The 18464-nt window shown below is 42.5% G+C and overlaps 1 protein-coding gene across 1 annotated transcript in view; it reads right to left on the reverse strand.

Moving 5' to 3' along the window:
* The window catches only part of LOC147902873 (uncharacterized), a 98226-nt gene that overhangs the window by 68048 nt on the left and 11714 nt on the right, over nucleotides 1-18464 (reverse strand). Inside the window, exon 6 of the mRNA XM_087373880.1 lies at nucleotides 13233-13391. Coding sequence (XP_087230006.1) covers nucleotides 13233-13391 — 159 coding nt within the window. The remainder of the gene's footprint in view (nucleotides 1-13232; nucleotides 13392-18464) is intronic.

Genomic DNA, 18464 nt, shown 5'->3' on the forward strand with positions numbered 1-18464 from the left:
GGTATTTTGATAGTGGTGCTTCAAAGTAAATCACTTCCAAGAAAAATCTGTTTGTAACTCTGCATTCTTCACCCACCAAGAAGAACGTCACTTGTGCAAATAATTCTTCTTATTCAGTGCGTGGAGTGGGAGAAATTATTCTCACATCCACTAATGGCACAGATTTCAGAATTTCAGATGTACTCTATGTGCCAGGTATAAAGAAGAATTTGCTTTCAGTGTCCTCACTCAATAGAGGAGGATTTCAGGTTGTTTTTGGTGATGACAAGTGTGCAGTCAAAGACAAAGAAAATGAATATTCTTTGAGGTTGTCTGGCACTTTGTATCGGGGTCTTTTTCAGCTTGATTTATATGAAAAAAGATCCCATCTTGCATTATCAATTAGCACTCCCACTACTGCGATGCACAATGCGGAGTTATGGCATGCCAAGTATGGGCACATGAGCTATGGCAGCTTAATGACACTTAAGAGTCCTTCAAGAAGGATGGTGCAGTGAAAGCTACAAGAAAACTACAGCTTATTCACAGTGATGTCTGCGGTCCCATGAGGACACCTACTTTTGGGGGTTATCTCTATTTTGTTACATTCATAGATGACTTTACCAATTACACTTGAGTCTATGGTCTCAAGGCAAAATCAGAAGTGTTTATGCATTTCAAACACTTTGTGGCTATGGTTGAGAATGAGACAGGACTCAAGGTGCAGACACTTCGCACAGATCGAGGGGGGGAATACATGTCTAATGAATTTGAGACATTTCTGAAAGAAAAAGGCATTATACATCAACTTACAGTGAGGCTTACACCTCAACAGAATGGCAAAGCTGAACAGAAGAATTGCACCACCATGGAAATGGATAGATGCATGCTCACAAGTAAGAAGTTGCCTCACAGGTTTTGGCTGGAAGGCCTCATGTGTGCCAACTATATTTTAAATCGGGCTCCTACAAAGGCTTTGAAGACAATCACTCCCTGTGAGGCATGGCATGGGAGAAAGCCTTCAGTGGACCACTTCAGAGTTTTTGGTTGTGTTGCATATGCCCACGTGCCTGTGGAGTTCAAACACAAGTTGTCAGATAAGGCACTAAAATGCATTTTTTTGGGATATAGTTCACAAAGCATAGGCTATCGTCTCTACAATCCTACTACACTCAAGATTTTTGTTAGTAAAGATAAATTCTGCACATACAAATGCTGAATTTCAGATTCCGGCCTCTTCAGATGATGTGTTTGAGGGGATGCTTTCTATAGCATTTGGTTCCCCCGCTGAAAATCAGAATTTACAGCAACCTCCGCCAGCTCCACAAGTACAGATTCAGCCCCAAGCTGAATTGGTACAACCTCAGGGTGTGGATGAAGTTGTCAGGCAAGAAATTCAAGAGATACACGCAGCCAAAACAGTCCCGCATTGGTTGCTTCACACTCTCAGGGAGAGTTGGCTTGAAGCTCCATTGCCTGGCAGAACTCGTAGTGCAGTAAGGCACATGGAGGGAGCTCATTTAGTTGAATCAGCTTATGCAAGTACTCTTCTTGATGAGGAGGAACCTGAGACATTTGAAGAAGCAAAAGATAATGTGCATTGGATGAATGTCATGCACGATGAGTTGCAGTCCATTCATAAAAATCAAACTTGGGATGTTGTGGATTGCCAAGTAAGAATGCCATAGGTACACGGTGGGTTTTCAAAGTCAAAAGAAAACCAGATGGGTCCATTGATTGGTACAAGGCAAGGCTGGTTGCAAAAGGATATGCTCAGAAAAAGGGCATAGATTATGAGGAAACTTTTGCTCCTACATCCAGGATGACAACCATCAGGTCAGTTATAGCCATGGGTGCAAATTTTGAATGGAATGTTCATCAGTTGGACATTAAAACTGCTCCTACATCCAGGATGACAACCATCAGGTCAATTATAGCCATGGCTGCAAATTTTGAATAAAATGTTCATTAGTTGGACATTAAAACTGTCACCACAATGTAAATATCCTAAGTCAAAGTACAGTTGACCATTTATTTGATCATAATTAAAGAGTTTTATATGTGTTAATTATGGTCAAAGAGTTATTTTAATGGTCAAAGGATTGACTACGGTCAAAGATACTTGACACTAGTCAAGTAAACCTGACTGCGGTCAGAGAGTGTTGACTTCGGTCAACAAGACTTGGCATGCGCCAAGAGGGTTAACCCCGGTTAACCAAGATGTGCCAACTCCGGTTGGAGAGACTTGGCTATAATTAAGGCGCCTTGACCTTTGGTCAAAGCTCTTTAATTATAATCAAGAGTGTTGACTCCGGTCAACCAGAGAAAACATATATATATTTATTTGTATATATATATTTGTTTAGATGTGCACATGTGTTCAGTGGGGACGCCCACCGTGACTAGGATTAGTCCACAGTGTGTTATTTGCATGCAAAGCGCTAACAATTAATGGGTACCATGGTGGTGCGCTTTAATTAATTGTTGCAGGTACTAGCAAGGACTATTTTTCCTAAGCGAAATGGGAGCCTGACAAGCATCTAGGAAGCGGTTTGTGTGACCGAGAGCTTTGAAGACTCCAGAATGGCCCTTAGAGGCTTGTAATAGGTTTTAGTCTAGATTTTAGACAAGTGGCATGTTGCCAATTTGAATGGGGCTTGAAGCTCTTGTAAAAGAAGAATCCTTTTCACGTTTGAGAGAGAGACTTACGAGACAGCTCTAAGCTGAACTTCTGTAACAGATTTTTTCTGAAATGAATAAAGACCTTCGGGGGGGTCCAGCCCGACAACTTGTCCTGGGCCCTAGTGTTTGTTCAGAGAGAGGGAGTGAGGGAGAGCCTTTGGAGAGTTAATCTCCGTCGTAGAAATAAAGCCAAAGCTGTCTTTCACAGTCAATTCGGTTTTATTGGTATCAGAGCAAGGTTTGAATTGTCTTCTATGGCAATCACGATCAGAGAAAACAATTCCTGTGTGACGATCAAGTACGGGTTGTATGCAAAAAGAGAGTATTGCACAGGAAATTGTGACGCAGATAGAGATTTGGGGGTGCGAATATGTGGTCAAGCCTCGAGAAGGTGTAGACACGCCCTCACTAGAGACTTACGCGTCTGATGAAGAGCTGGATGACGGAGACATCCACGCAGCAATACACCTCTCCGTGGAGTAAAGTCTTCACGTGACGCATACCTTGGCATGCATTTCCGGGTGGTCTCACGACGCTGAATGACCGAAAGGACCTGCAGAGACCTTTCAACGTTGTTTGGAATTTCTAGCAGCGTGGAGGTTTTGCGAAGTTAAATTCGGTACTAACGACCCCAAAGAAATATTCTCACGCGAGCAGTGACGGTTGCCCAGCGCGGGGTGTAGACTGGTGAACCGCAACAGAAGAGCTTCTGAGGTGTTCGTCATGAAATAGACGCGAGCAACAAAAATTCTTCCATGGCTGTTTTTGTATTGGTCTCCTGCTTGCAACGCTCCAGTGAGACAAAGGATGAATGTTTGGGTGACGGTCACCAAGGCGCGACGCGCGATGGCGAACAGACAATGACCAAGGGTTGGGCAGGCTGACGTGGCGCGGGACACGTGGCGCAGGACACGTGGCAGAGGTCTTGCAAGGTGCTGATGTGGCACACGTGTGTAATCTGACACGTGGCAGGTGACGTGGCAGACACGTGTGGATTCCTGACGTGGCAGTACAGGTGGCAGTCAGCTCAGATGCTGACATAGCACTGACACGTGGCAGACAGGTGGTAAAACTGTGGTTAGTGTAAGTCTGGTTAGCTGGACTTTGATCAGATGTCCAGTTAGTTGGCCCAACCAAACCAGACCAGAGCAGAACCAGTCTGGTCAGTTTGACCAGACAGTAACTATCCAGTCACAGACTAACCAGACCAGAACCAGTTAGTCTGGTTAGACTAACTAGCAGTTACTCCATCTGGTTACTGTTCTTTCAAAAAAAAAAAAAAAGACAGTTGCAGAGACAGTTTTGGCTATCAATTTTCTCCTGCCTGTCAGACTTTTACTGTCAGAAAAGTAGCAGAAAACCAGAGAAAAACAGAGAAAACAGAGATTTGCAGAAAAAGGAGTATGCATGCCTTTGAGCAGTAAAAAGAGGGAAAAACAGATGCCTTTTGAAGCCATCTGCAGCAGCCAGAAAAGGGCAATATAGTTGATAATGCTTTGGCAACTGTGTGGGTGCATGCCTTGAACTGACAGCCAGTACTGGCATAGATTGTGAATGCAAAACACCTCTTGTTGAGGTACCTTTTCTGTTGGAAAAGCAAAGGTAGTGTGCATTAGTTACTTGCACAGTGTGAGAAAAATCTGCAGATCTCAGAATATGGATCAATTACCTATCCAGTGGGATTCTCAAGATAGGGATGTGCATCCAAGACAGAGGAATGTGCCACAAACTCAACAAGAATTTGAACAAATGGTACGCACTCGTATACAAGAGCTGGAAAATCTTAAAAGGGATCCCAAGGCTCAGCATTTGTTTCCAGCAGAAGCTATGCCTAATCCAGTATATGACGTGCCAATGCCAGAGGCACACTCTCGTGTACAGTCTGAGAGAGAGAGATCTCATAGATCTCATAGGAGACGGTCCCATAGTAAAAAGAGATCGAGGCGTCATCACCGATCTCCTAGTCCATCACCGTCTACCTCGAGTTCGACTTCTGTGTCTTCTTCTTCCTTATCAGATAAACCATCCAGAAAAAGAAAGAAACACGAGAAGTCTGGGAAGAGAAAGTCTTCCAAAGCGACCAGGGAATTTAAAGAGGGAGGAAAATCTGTCAAGTTTATGACCTACAATGGACAGTATGGTCATACAGACAAAGCATTGCAGTTTATCAGACAGTTTGATGCTGCATTCGGTACAGAGAAATTTTCAGAATCCTCCAAGTTAAGAATGGTCAGCCTACACTTAACAGCAACGGCTAGTGCATGGTGGAGTGCATTGACCACAGATGGATCAGCCCCAAGAAAGTGGAAGGGCTTCAAGAAAGCCTTCTACCAGCAGTTCATGCCTAAACAGTTTAGAGACCATGTTCTTCAAGACTGGGACAGCTTGCACATGGATGCAGGAGATACAGTGGATGGGTACAACCAAAAGTTTTGGGATGCTTATTTGCAGGTTGCACCGTTCAAAAAGATCTCCAAAGGTACCCAGATGAGGAAGTACAGAGCAGGTCTCACTCCAAGAATTCACGCAGTAGTGAATGCTTTGGGGGCAAAGAATATTCAAGATCTTATGCATTCAGCCTCAGTAGCGAGTCTTGTGCCGCTACAAGATCCATCTACAGTGCCATCCTTGCATGCAGGACGTGCTGATAAAAAGAAAACTGATTTTCTAAAATCAGAAAAGAAAGAGTCCCCTAAGGCTGAAAAGAAAGGGTTTCAGCCTCAGAAGCCGAGGGGTACTCAGTTCTCAAAGACCTATAAGGGCAAATCTCTATTCACCCCTGAACAGATAGCGGAATTCCGTAGAGATGGGAAATGCTTCAGGTGCGGTAAAGAGGGGCATGTGGCTGCCCAGTGCCCAGAAAAGCCTTCAACATCGAAGGGAAAAGAGGCAGAGAAGCCACGAGGACCGCAAAAGCCAATGGCGGGGGGAATTCCTGATATACTGGGTCATGCTTTGAACCCAGAAGAACGAGAATTGCTGCTATCATGGGGCAAAGTTAGAGACCAGCAAGCGCTAATTTTATTTGATCCAGGGGCTACTGATAATTTCATATCAGAGGATCTAGCCCTGAGGCTGGGAATAAAGACGGAAGAGTTAGGCAGGGCTTTGGATGCCGATCAAATGTTTTGTGGGAATCCTGTGCCAGTTACTCCCTTGATAGGGAAGCTCCGTCTACATGTTCAGAGTTATGTGGATCAGGAAGACTTCTTCATTTCTCCACTGAAACATTATGATGTAGTTTTGGGGATGCCTTGGTTTCACCGCAAGGCAGTGAAGTTGACTCTTCCTGAAAGAGTGCTGGAATTTGTACATAGGGGGAAAAATCAACGTGTAATTGCCAGGAATAAAGGGGACACTATCCCCATTGTATCTGATGTTTCATGCGGTAAAGCAATAAAGTCTGCAATTTCTGCGTACATGGTTTTTGTAAAAGAAAAAGAGAATGATATGCATGCTGAAATGAATGATGCAGACAAAGATAGGTTTCAGTTTCTGGTAAACTTTAAAGATTGCTTTTCTGATGTTTTGCCAGGGGAGTTACCCCCAGAGAGACCAGAAGATCATCAGATAGAGTTAATGCCTGGTAGTGAGCCACCAAACAGACCCCCTTATAGAGTCAGTGCGACTCAGAGAGAGGAGATTATGGCTCAGGTACAGGACTTGCTGTCCAAAGGGTTGATTCAGCCCAGCTCGTCTCCTTTTTGTTCCCCTGTACTGTTAGTACAGAAGAAAGATGGTTCATTCCGTATGTGCGTCGATTATCGCGCACTGAACAAAATGACCATCAAGAATAGATTCCCTATTCCGCGCATTGATGATGTCCTGGATCAGTTAAATGGAGCTTCAGTTTTCAGCAGGATAGACTTAAAGAGTGGCTACCACCAAGTGAGGATACAGCCGCAGGATGTGCACAAGACAGCATTCCGCACTACATTCGGGTTGTATGAATACTTAGTGATGCCTTTTGGGTTGACAAATGCTCCAACCACATTCAATAGAATGATGGATCGCATCTTCCGGAAGTACAGGCATTTTACGGGTAGTTTCTTTGATGATATCTTAGTTTTTTCTAAGACAGAGGAAGAGCACAGAGAACATCTTGCTATAGTGTTTCAAGAGCTGAGAAATCATCAGCTCTATGCAAACAGCAAGAAAAGTGAGTTCTTCTTGGAAGAAATCCACTATCTGGGACATATAATATCCAAGAATGGGATACAAATGGATCCAGCGAAGATCCGTGCCATTCAGGAATGGCCAGAGCTGAAAACTGTGCATGAAGTTCGAAGCTTCTTAGGCCTGTGTTCTTACTACAAAAGGTTTATCAGACATTTTGCTGATATCGCAGCTCCATTACATGACCTTACTAAGAAAAATGCAGCCTTCACATGGGGATTATCACAGAAGAAAGCATTCAATACACTCAAGGAAAAGTTGACTACAGAGCCTATTCTGGTAGTTCCGGATCTGTATCAGTCTTTTGATGTGGATTGCGATGCTTGTGGAGAATGTGTTGGGACTGCATTGCATCAGAATGGTCATGTAGTAGCCTATGAAAGCAGGCGACTTCGGGATGCGGAAAGATATTTAGGAATCTATGAGAAAGAGTTATTAGCTGTAATTCATGCCATCCATACATGGAAACACTATCTTTTGGGTGCAGATTTTACTGTCAAAACAGATCACCAAAGTCTAAGATACTTTTTGACTCAAACCAAGCTTTCAGAGAAGCATATGAAATGGGCAAACATGCTGTCAATGTATCATTTTCAGATTGTCCATACTCCAGGAATTCGGAACAGAGTGGCAGATGCCTTGTCCCGAAGACCCCAGGTCAATAATGTAACTATTGCTTATCATCAGGACCTGGAAGGCATGAGGGAACAATATGCTCATGATTCTGATTTTGGTGAAATTTTACAGCAGATGCAAGAAGGACAATCTACCAGTCACTATTCCCTGAAAGATGGGTATTTAATGAAAGATGATTGCCTATGCATCACCCAGGAGATGAGGAAAAAGATTTTAGGGGAATGCCATGCACCTCCCTATGCTGGACATAGAGGAATTACAGCAACAACTCTAGCACTAGAGAGGTATTTCTTTTGGCCAGGAATGCGGAAAGATATACATCAGTTTGTTACTGAATGCCTTACGTGTCAGAAAATGAAGTATGATAGACAGAAGGCACCTGGCCTACTTATGCCTCTTCCCGTGCCTCAGGCACCATGGGAAAATATTACAATGGACTTTATTTTTGATTTGCCGAGATCAAAGTCAGGGAATGATGGGATTTGTATATACCTTTGTAAGACTAGAATAAGTCCAATCATACAAATTTAGAATTTTTTGTTGTTCTAAAGATCAAAAATCTACAAAGAAAATAAAAGAGAAAATGAAAGAGAAGAAAAAAGCGGTAAACAAAAACTTTTATGAAAAGCAAAAGGAAGACATACTTAGCAAGCAAAGCAACACTTATGTCGTCATCAGTGCCTAAGCATAAGCAGCTATACTCGGTTTCTAAAGACCCGCGGAGTCTCTTGGGCAAACCCAGTGCTTGCTAAAATACGTCAAATAAACAAAAGAGAATGAAAACAAGAAATAAAGAAGAAACGAAGCAGGTGACTTAAGCAAAAATAAACAAGCAAGTCAAGAAACAAAAACTTCCAAAAAACTAGAATCTCTCTCTCTCTCTCTCTCTCTCTTATTTAAAACATAAAAAGTTAAAAGGCACTTTACACTTATGTCTCGTTTCTGCAAAGAGGCAAAAAATGATGGGATTTGGACTATCATAGATAGATTCAGCAAGCAAGCTCATTTCATTCCGGTTCGCAAAACCATAAAGGCAGATCATATGGCTAAGCTGTTCATGGCACAAATTTTTAAACATCATGGTATGCCTAAGTCCATTGTTAGTGATCGAGATCCCAGAATGACCAGTCTATTCTGGAGAGCTTTATTTGATAACATGGGGACGAATCTGAATTTTTCTTCTTCTTTCCATCCCCAGACAGATGGTCAAAGTGAAGTAGCAAATTCTACCATTTTGGATATGCTGAAATGCTACGTGGGTGACCAAAGTTCAGACTGGGAAAAGTACCTACCGTTAGTAGAGTTTGCTTACAATAATACAGTACATAGCTCTACAGGGAAAGCCCCTTTTGAAGTCATATATGGGAAGGTGATTTTGCCACCTATATTGAGGACTAAAGATGAAATATTTGCAGCTGATCAGTTTGTAAGAGACCTCCAGACAGCTTACAGCCAAGTCCGGACAGCAATTGAAAGGTCTCAAGAGAAACATAAAAAGGCTGCAGATAAACATAGGAGACAGCTAGATCTCAAGGAAGGGGACTGGATGCTTTTAAAGTTTGAAAAAGCTAGGCTCCACAAGTTTAAAGGCAAACAGAAAGTGTATGCAAAGTTATCTCCCAGATACTATGGCCCTTTCAGGGTTACAGAAAGAATAAATGAGATTGCATACAGATTAGCATTGCCAGAGCATTGGAGGATTCACAATGCATTCCATGTGAGTCTTCTAAAGAAATTTCAGGGACCAGAGCCTACAGAACCAGTATCAGAAGATCCACCAGAAGTAGATGAGCTGGAGGAAGTCCTTCAGCCAGAGCAAATTGTGTACCATACTGTACGTAAAGGCCCTCAGGGTAAGGAATTTTGCAGGTATCTTGTAAAATTCAAGAATTATACGGCATTAGATGCCAAGTGGATGGACGAAGACATGTTATCCGATCATCCACAGCTTTTGGATGTTTACAAGGAAGCTTTTCAGTTGAGGTCAACTAAATAGAAGCCAAGGGGATGTCACCACAATGTAAATATCCTAAGTCAAAGTACAGTTGATCATTTATTTGATCATAATTAAAGAGTTTTATATGTGTTAATTATGATCAAAGAGTTATTTTAATGGTCAAAGGATTGACTACGGTCAAAGATACTTGACACTAGTCAAGTAAACCTGACTGCGGTCAGAGAGTGTTGACTTCGGTCAACAAGACTTGGCATGCGCCAAGAGGGTTAACCCCGGTTAACCAAGATGTGCCAACTCCGGTTGGAGAGACTTGGCTATAATTAAGGCGCCTTGACCTTTGGTCAAAGCTCTTTAATTATAATCAAGAGTGTTGACTCCGGTCAACCAGAGAAAACATATATATATTTATTTGTATATATATATTTGTTTAGATGTGCACATGTGTTCAGTGGGGACGCCCACCGTGACTAGGATTAGTCCACAGTGTGTTATTTGCATGCAAAGCGCTAACAATTAATGGGTACCATGGTGGTGCGCTTTAATTAATTGTTGCAGGTACTAGCAAGGACTATTTTTCCTAAGCGAAATGGGAGCCTGACAAGCATCTAGGAAGCGGTTCGTGTGACCGAGAGCTTTGAAGACTGCAGAATGGCCCTTAGAGGCTTGTAATAGGTTTTAGTCTAGATTTTAGACAAGTGGCATGTTGCCAATTTGAATGGGGCTTGAAGCTCTTGTAAAAGAAGAATCCTTTTCACGTTTGAGAGAGAGACTTACGAGACAGCTCTAAGCTGAACTTCTGTAACAGATTTTTTCTGAAATGAATAAAGACCTTCGGGGGGGTCCAGCCCGACAATTTGTCCTGGGCCCTAGTGTTTGTTCAGAGAGAGGGAGTGAGGGAGAGCCTTTGGAGAGTTAATCTCCGTCGTAGAAATAAAGCCAAAGCTGTCTTTCACAGTCAATTTGGTTTTAAAAACAGCTTTCCTTAATGGAGACTTGTTGGAAGAGGTTTATGTCAAACAACCTCCGGGCTTTGAAATTTCAGGAAATGCACTTCAGGTATGCAAGCTGAATAAAGCCTTATATGGGCTGAAACAAGCCCCACGTGCATGGTATGCCAAAATTGATGCCTTTCTGACCAATAAGGGGCTGCACAATAGTCCAACTGAGAGCACCCTTTACATCAAAAAGGATGGGGGGGATATTCTAGTCATCATTCTTTATGTAGATGACATGCTGCTCACCGGATCAAATGAGGAAGTAATTGCAGATTTCAAGGCCCAATTGAAAGCTACATTTGATATGTCAAACTTGGGCTTGTCACATTTCTTTTTGGGGATCCAATTTATTCAAGAGAAATGTGGCATTGTTATGTCTCAGTCCAAGTATGTTCAAAAGCTCTTGGACAGATTCAACATGCATGATTGCAAGCCTATGTCCACTCCCATGGAGCCGGGGCTGAAGCTTACAATGCATGATGCGGGTGAATCAATTGATGTCACACTCTATAGTCAGGCTGTTGGATGCCTCATTTATCTCTACAATACACGACCTGATATTCAGTTTTCAGTTTCTCAGGTGAGCAGGTATATGCACAGCCCAAAGATTATGCATTGGCACGCTGTAAAACGCATCTTCCGTTACTTGCAAGGTACAAAGTCTTTTGGCTTAATGTTTCCCAGGGGGGGTGACTTGCAGATGCATGCTTACAGTGACTCAGATTCGGCTGGAGACTATGATACTAGGCAGTCCACCAGTGGGAATTGTTTCTTTCTAGGACATGCTTGCATTTCTTGGTTGAGCAAGAAACAGTCTACAGTGGCTACCTCCTCATGTGAAGCTGAGTACAGGGCAGCTTTCACAGCGACAATTGAATGTGTTTGGCTGCATATTCATCTTTCATTGGAGGGTCCTTCTCCGATTCTCACTGATAGTCACTGTCCTATAGCATTGGCAAAGAATCCTGTGTTTCATGCTCGCACGAAGCACATTGAGGTTCACTATCATATGTCAGAGAGAAGTTGCATGCAGGAGAGATCAGTATGATCTATGTGTCAACAAATGACAATGTTGCAGACATCTTCACCAAAGCACTTCCACGTGAAAAAATTGAGGCATTTCGCAATGCCTTGAACTTATCTCCTTTTGGTGATTGATCATTTCCTTGTACATGACATTGGCACTGCAGGGGGGTGTTAGAATTATTATTATAATTCAGCAGTGACCAATGTAATGTAGAGGTTTTTTCCCCTAACCACAGTTAGTTCACTAACTACGGTTAGTGAAGGACAAGGTTTTGTCACTTAGACAAAACCCATCCCACTTCTTGTATTAGTCACTTCTTCTATTGCAAGCACTACGTTCAGCTCTCTTGCTCTCACACTCTCTTTTTGTAACACGCCCTTCACAAGAGGAATACGAGTCTATTACTATAGGAGAAGCATACATCAAAGACAGGTAAAGCTCAGCAAGGTTTAAAAACAGTGTGTAGTTTCAGGTCCCTGAAAGACCGCTCAAAGGGTTTGAACCAGGGAATTTTGTATGTACCTGTACATCTGAAATGAGCAGTTCAAATTCCCATATCTAAACACTGAAGTCTGAAACCACAACAACCCATGCAGGGAATATAACCCTACTGAATAAATCAAATTGATGTAATGAAAAGAAAACTCAAGGTCAAAAAGATAGGATAATTGATAGAAAAAGGTTATAATCCCATAAGTGCAAGAATATCTGCCATTTGAATTTCATTTGATCATGCAATCTCATGGATGTAAAAATTAAGTATCCAAACTGCCAGCAATTCATGAAAATTTTGCTGGCTCTTGAGCTTCTCCATCATCATTGTCTTGCATCATACCGAAGCCAGACATTAGAGACAAATCTTCAAGACGAATAGAGATAAACTGATGATAGAATCTGTGTATCAATCTCATACCAGTAGCAAGCATGGATGGACTCTAAATTGTCAAGGCTAAAACAGCAGAATCCATTCAAAGCCTTAGCAGCACATAAATATGAAGACAGAAGCATCAAAAAGAGCTACATTGGAATGGCTGCTTGTATGTGACCTTGCAAAGTGATCATGTCTCTAAAGCAGCAAGCTGAATCTAACCAACTCAAAAATGTACTGATTACAACCAATCACGTCCTCCATGAATAGGTTTCTTGACCCAGCTATGGGATTGGAAAGCAAGGTATTATACAGGACTACAGTTAAACACCAAAGTGAATATGAAAACGACTTACAATTGGTCCCTTAAACACTCACCTTGAGTTTAAATTGAAAGTCAGGTACAGATGCTAGTTGGAAAGACATTGGTGTCCACTAATACCATACTAACAATTGTAGTATCAACAACTAAATACGCATGGCATGATTGAACTCCCAAAATCAACTATTAAAGTTAAGATCCCAAACTCAACTCATAAGATCCCCACACACTATGTCACCTCCATTTGCCAAACAACAATACAGTTGCCTCAGCATATCAGACTAGACACTAATTTGAACACGATTATAGCCAAGCAAAACCTATCTATAACTTGAATTAAGTCTGATATTAACTGTTGCAGGGATCCGTCAAAAGCTTCAATGTACAGATAAAAGACATAACCTCTGCTGACGAAACAATGCACCAAGCATTACTCACTCTCACCACATGGTAAATCTTTACTCTGAATTTCTTTTTAAAAGCCTACCAAAATAGAACTCTGGAGATTTGTTATGCAACCATCAGATCTTGCACTAAATATATAAATTCAAAAAGCAATACTACTTCACGCAGACACTTGTGGAGCATACCTAGACCATCGCACAGTATCTTCCATGAGCTTTCCAATCTTCTCACGCTTCTCTTCCACAAATCGCCGACAAATACCTTCCACATTTGTCAGATATACGCGAACAAGTTCTCTCCTATACTGGCAATCCAAACACCGAAAAGGACGGTGAGGATTCTCCCTGCAGCATGAACCAGTGAAAATAAGCACGATGCAAGACATTCTAGGCACCAAAAACTAATAGAAGTCATCATACAAAAATATTTCCAATGCAAAGGATAAAGTGTAAGCCTTACATACATGGTCAAGTCGTATAAATAATTAGTGGACTTGTCCAGATATCTATTTATTGTAGTACGCTACTTCCCAACGTTGAGCCCAATTATGGTAGATCAGCCCTGCATATTCCTACTGATTGGCATGGACTCTTTTGCCTCTATGGGGGAGACTTGTATGTGGGATACTTCATTGCGAGAAGTGCAGATAGGCAAATTTCTCCTGCAGTTCATGCAGATGCCAGTTCTTTCAACGACATGCAAGTAAAATGGAACTCATCTTGAAAGACATGCCTTTTCTAAAAAACCCCTATTTTTGTTTTAAGGGATCAGGTCCTAGAAAGCCCTGTAGTAGATATTTGCTTGCACGCAGAAGCACCTCCCCTTACCTAGCACTCAGATTTTTCCATCTCACCATTTAATATACTGCCCTATTTTTCAGACTGCACAGGTCAGATACATCTCTGGCTTATAAAATGCAGTCATACATCTATCTCTGTTGCTGTATTGACAACACTGTTAGTGTTTGATACTAATGGTACTTGCTACTGCTTAGATTAAGATTTTTTTAAAAAACAATGCATCTGATCCCTTCTTCAAGGACATCATGATGATTTGCAGTCTCTTGGTTAACCAGTAAGAGGGATCTGATGTGGGGTATGCCCAAGTTGTCACTCCAGTAAGAGGGATCTGATGTGGGGTATGCCCAAGTTGTCACATAAATATCTTACACTCCAGTAAGAGGGATCTGATGTGGGGTATGCCCAAGTTGTCATGGAACCGGCCTAATGGAACGTCACAAATGTCTGATAACGAAGGAAGAGATATGGGAAGTGGTTGCTGATCTACAAAAGAAAGCCGCAGCTCGATCGATCCAAGCAGCTACACAACGGCCACACTTCAATGTTAATTTTAGGCGAAAAGAAATGGATGCCGTGAATTCTTCCGCTGTGACACCACGCCTCACAAAACCAAGAGCAGATTCAAAGCAGAATATATGCAGAGCTTGAGTTGAGGACGACGACGCAGCTCAGCAACAAGTAAGCTCCATCCACAAAGTTTCCAAGGTCCCCAAAAAATGACACGTGGCAGATAGGGTTAGTAAACCTTGTAGGTGTGGTTAGGTAAGGTTAACACATGGCAACTCAACCCACACTAAGCCATGGTTAGAAGTGGTTACGCTAGCAAGGCTAGGTTCAATGATTGGACCATAGTTAAGTTTTCTTAACTTTGGGTTAACTCATTTGGGTCAAAAGATTGCCACATGTCAACACTGCCACCTAAGCACAAAGGCCCTTGTGAAGCACAATTTGAATTCTGCATATGAATCCCTGTGCCACATCATCAAAGACCCTCTTCACAGAAACTTCGACAAGCCGTAACTTGCAATCTAGGAGGAATTTGGACACGCTCAAAAAAGGAAAAGTGATTGTCTTTTTGAGCTCTACGCGCCCATCAAGTCAGAACCAATGTTAGCAATTAGACACTACCAATATTGAAAGAAATCAATTGGTAAGACCTTTGCAACAAATGACAAATCAAAGCATGAATGCACACATCGCTGTCATAAGCATGCCAAAAGTGCAAGTGTATGAGATGACCATAGCCCAAAACATGGCATCCACACATTAAGCATTAAGGCACATGAAAGAACAAAGCGTCATGCATCAAGCTACATCAAGTAAAGATGTAAACACCATCAGCATCAAGCATTGAGAAGGAACAACCTTGCCACCTTCAGCCCATATGTTTTGTAAAGCAAACCTGACCACCTGAGAGTAGCCATGCAAGCACCCAGGGGAGGATTTGATCTTATAAAAGCCACACTTGACCACCTTAAGTAGCAATGCATGCACTAAGGGGAGGTGATGGAATGTAACTCACATCTGACCACCTTGCGATAGCCAAGAGATCATGGCACCAAGGGGAGGTGTTGAGATGTGGTGCCATGAGCACATAGATTAAAGGGAAAAGGTATGTTATAAGGAATGTATTGAAGTAGCCACCCTAGGATGTGGACTACATGATGTGGAGATGTGGATTGAGGATATCCACAAGGAGAGATGTGGATGAAAGGATCCCACATGGTTTGACTATTCAAAGGGCACTCTATATATAAGAGGCCTACTATGTATTGTTGAACACACACATTGCAAGAGATATAGATTTGCAATCTCCCTCTCATGTCTTATTTAGTGTGCTTTGAGCCTCCTTAGTTCTTCCGCTGATCTTGTGTACACTAGGCTTAGTGGTGGTGATCACATGCTGGCTCTTTGACAAGTCTAGGTCTATTCCCTATTGTTGTGGTGCTTAAAAAAATTTGGGGAGCATCGTGTCTACAATTGGTCATCCATTATACAAAGATTGTGAGGCCCCATTGTTTTGGATGATGGATGAGACACATCAGGAAGTTCCGTGCAGCTATGTAAAAGCAAAATGCTGGGAATAGCATAATGTTCAGCTCCATGGGTTGACCTCATTTTGATTGCATCACTCACATACCCCTTGCTTAGGTAGAGCATTGCACTCGTGAGCTGAGTAGCAGATAGCAGGAGACCTTGTCATAGTGGGCTTGGCATGAAGCGTAGTGGGCTACTGTAGTCACGCAGGAGCTTGGGCTTAGAGCCTTCTCTCTAGATGTGAGGCGTTGCAGAGCTCTGAAGTCGAGAGCTATGGACTAGAGGTAGGTAGTCGATGAGGCTCACCGAAACTGGAACAACAACAGAGAAAGCAAACCTTGAACCTTACTTTCTCAAGACGCACATAAAATGAACAATCTCACAGAAGAGAGTCTATGATCATTCCATAAGGAACCTCAATACTAAAATGCTAGAGATGGGTGTGTAGGTAGAGCTTCGAGCTCTCTCTCAAACAATAGGATAACCATTCACTCTCTTTCTCTCGAAATGAACGCTCTCTCTCTCACACGGAATCTCATGGACATAATTTCACAAACTCTTCCTAACATCAAGATAAGAGTGTGCCACTCACTCTAAACTACCTAGGCTTGTGGGCAACCTATGCTCTGATACCATGTCAAAGAGCCGGCATGTGATCACCACCACTAAGCCTAGTGCACACAAGATCAGCGGAAGAACTAAGGAGGCTCAAAGCACACTAAATAAGACATGAGAGGGAGATTGCAAATCTATATCTCTTGCAATGTGTGTGTTCAACAATACATGGTAGGCCTCTTATATAGAGAGTGCCCTTTCAATAGTCAAACCATGTAGGATCCTTTCATCCACATCTCTCCTTGTGGATATCCTCAATCCACATCTCCACATCATGTAGTCCACATCCTAGGGTGGCTACTTTAATACATTCCTTATCACATACCTTTTCCCTTTAATCTATGTGCTCATGGCACCACATCTCAACAAGACTCATATCACATATTTCTTAACATTCTTCATAACTGTCCTCTCTCTAGATGGAGCACATCTCAAGGTGAGTTGGGCCCAGCAAACTGCAAGTTGTACTTAGGAAAAGGCTAGCACAGCATCTATCCCTACCTTCTTTGCCCAACACTGGGATGAGTTCTGCAATTGGCCAATTGAAATACCAAGCCTGCCAAGCTCCACATGCTCCGAAAGATAGTCCACTCTCTCAATAGGCTAACACTGAGAGCGCATCACATCTTAGATAGCTCCTCTCCACAGAATTCAAGGCAATTACTCCAAAGGCCCTTGAAAGGGAAGCCTACCTCAAAAGTGCCACCATATGTTGACTGACATTCTCAACTTTAGGTTGATGGGATATTGCGCCTATTCCATGTCATACTACACTTCACACATGATATAGGTTGTATTGGGTACATTTTGCACTAGCATTTAATCTTTCTCTTGGTTCTTTGGTTACAATATGTACTTTTTTTCCAAAAATTGTTTCTTTTTTTGTAGACATTACTAAAAATTAATTACCCTCCCTAATCTTTTGAAGGCATACTAAACTCCTCCAACCGTCTATCCCCGTCCCTCCTTTCCTATAGTATGTACTTTTTTTCATAGATCATTTTCCTTTTTGTAGACATTATTAAAATATCCCTCTCTCCCTAATCTTTTCTAAGTATACTAACCTCCCTCCTGTCCTTGTCCATGCCCCCTCCCTCCCTCTTGATCATTTTCCTTTTTCGTAGACATTACTAAAACCCACCCCCTCTCTGCCAAAGCACAAATGACAAACTCGGCAAAGGAGGCTGAGTGGCAATGCTTCTAGGCACATCTTAAGGATGCTCGCATAAAATTACATTTTTTTAGTAAAAAGTTTGGCCGGGTCAACAACTATATATGGGGCTAACCTCCATGAGAACCAAGAATAAAGCAAGACGAGTGACTAGACATCATGAGGCTCCCATGGAAAGCTCAAGATCCCACATCAAATATTACCAGAGAATCACCCTTGCAGTTGGTTGTGGCTTTCAACGCCATCACATACATGCAGAGAGGTCATGGGGATGAAGTGGAGAGGCTATGGGAATGGAAAGCAGGCTTCTTGCCTTGGCTTTGTCTTCCGCATCCCAGTACGCACAAGAAGAGAACACAAGAGGCTGACGTGCACAACTCACAACATGTCTCACACGATTAGGCCTTTCCACAAATGGTACAACTCAAATGTTCTAACCATGAAATATCTAAGAACTTTGCTATCGCATGCCTCAATCAAGGCCTGCCACTTAGCTGTCCAACAAGCGGCAGCTTGCAAAGAGTACCTAACTGCCACGTGCCATGTGGCAGGTCAGGGTTTGACTGCCAACAGGGCAGGGGGGGTCAGTCAATATTCGTGTCCGGCAAGCTTAAGGCGCCATGGGCCCAAAGAGAGGAAGGGGGTCAAAACCCATGTAAGGACCACTCCCTCCCTCCTTTTTAATCAACCTCTGTAGCCTTCAACCAGAGCATCCCTCAGCCTCTAGCAGATCTATGAGGATCCACAAAGCCTGATCATCAACCAGGAAGCAGAGGACGAGCCTATATATCCCC

This window comes from Dipteris shenzhenensis, chromosome 4 (genome assembly GCF_047967505.1).
Source record: "Dipteris shenzhenensis isolate YYH24624 ecotype China chromosome 4, Dip_SZ_1.0, whole genome shotgun sequence".
In the NCBI taxonomy this organism is placed as follows: Eukaryota; Viridiplantae; Streptophyta; class Polypodiopsida; order Gleicheniales; family Dipteridaceae; genus Dipteris; species Dipteris shenzhenensis.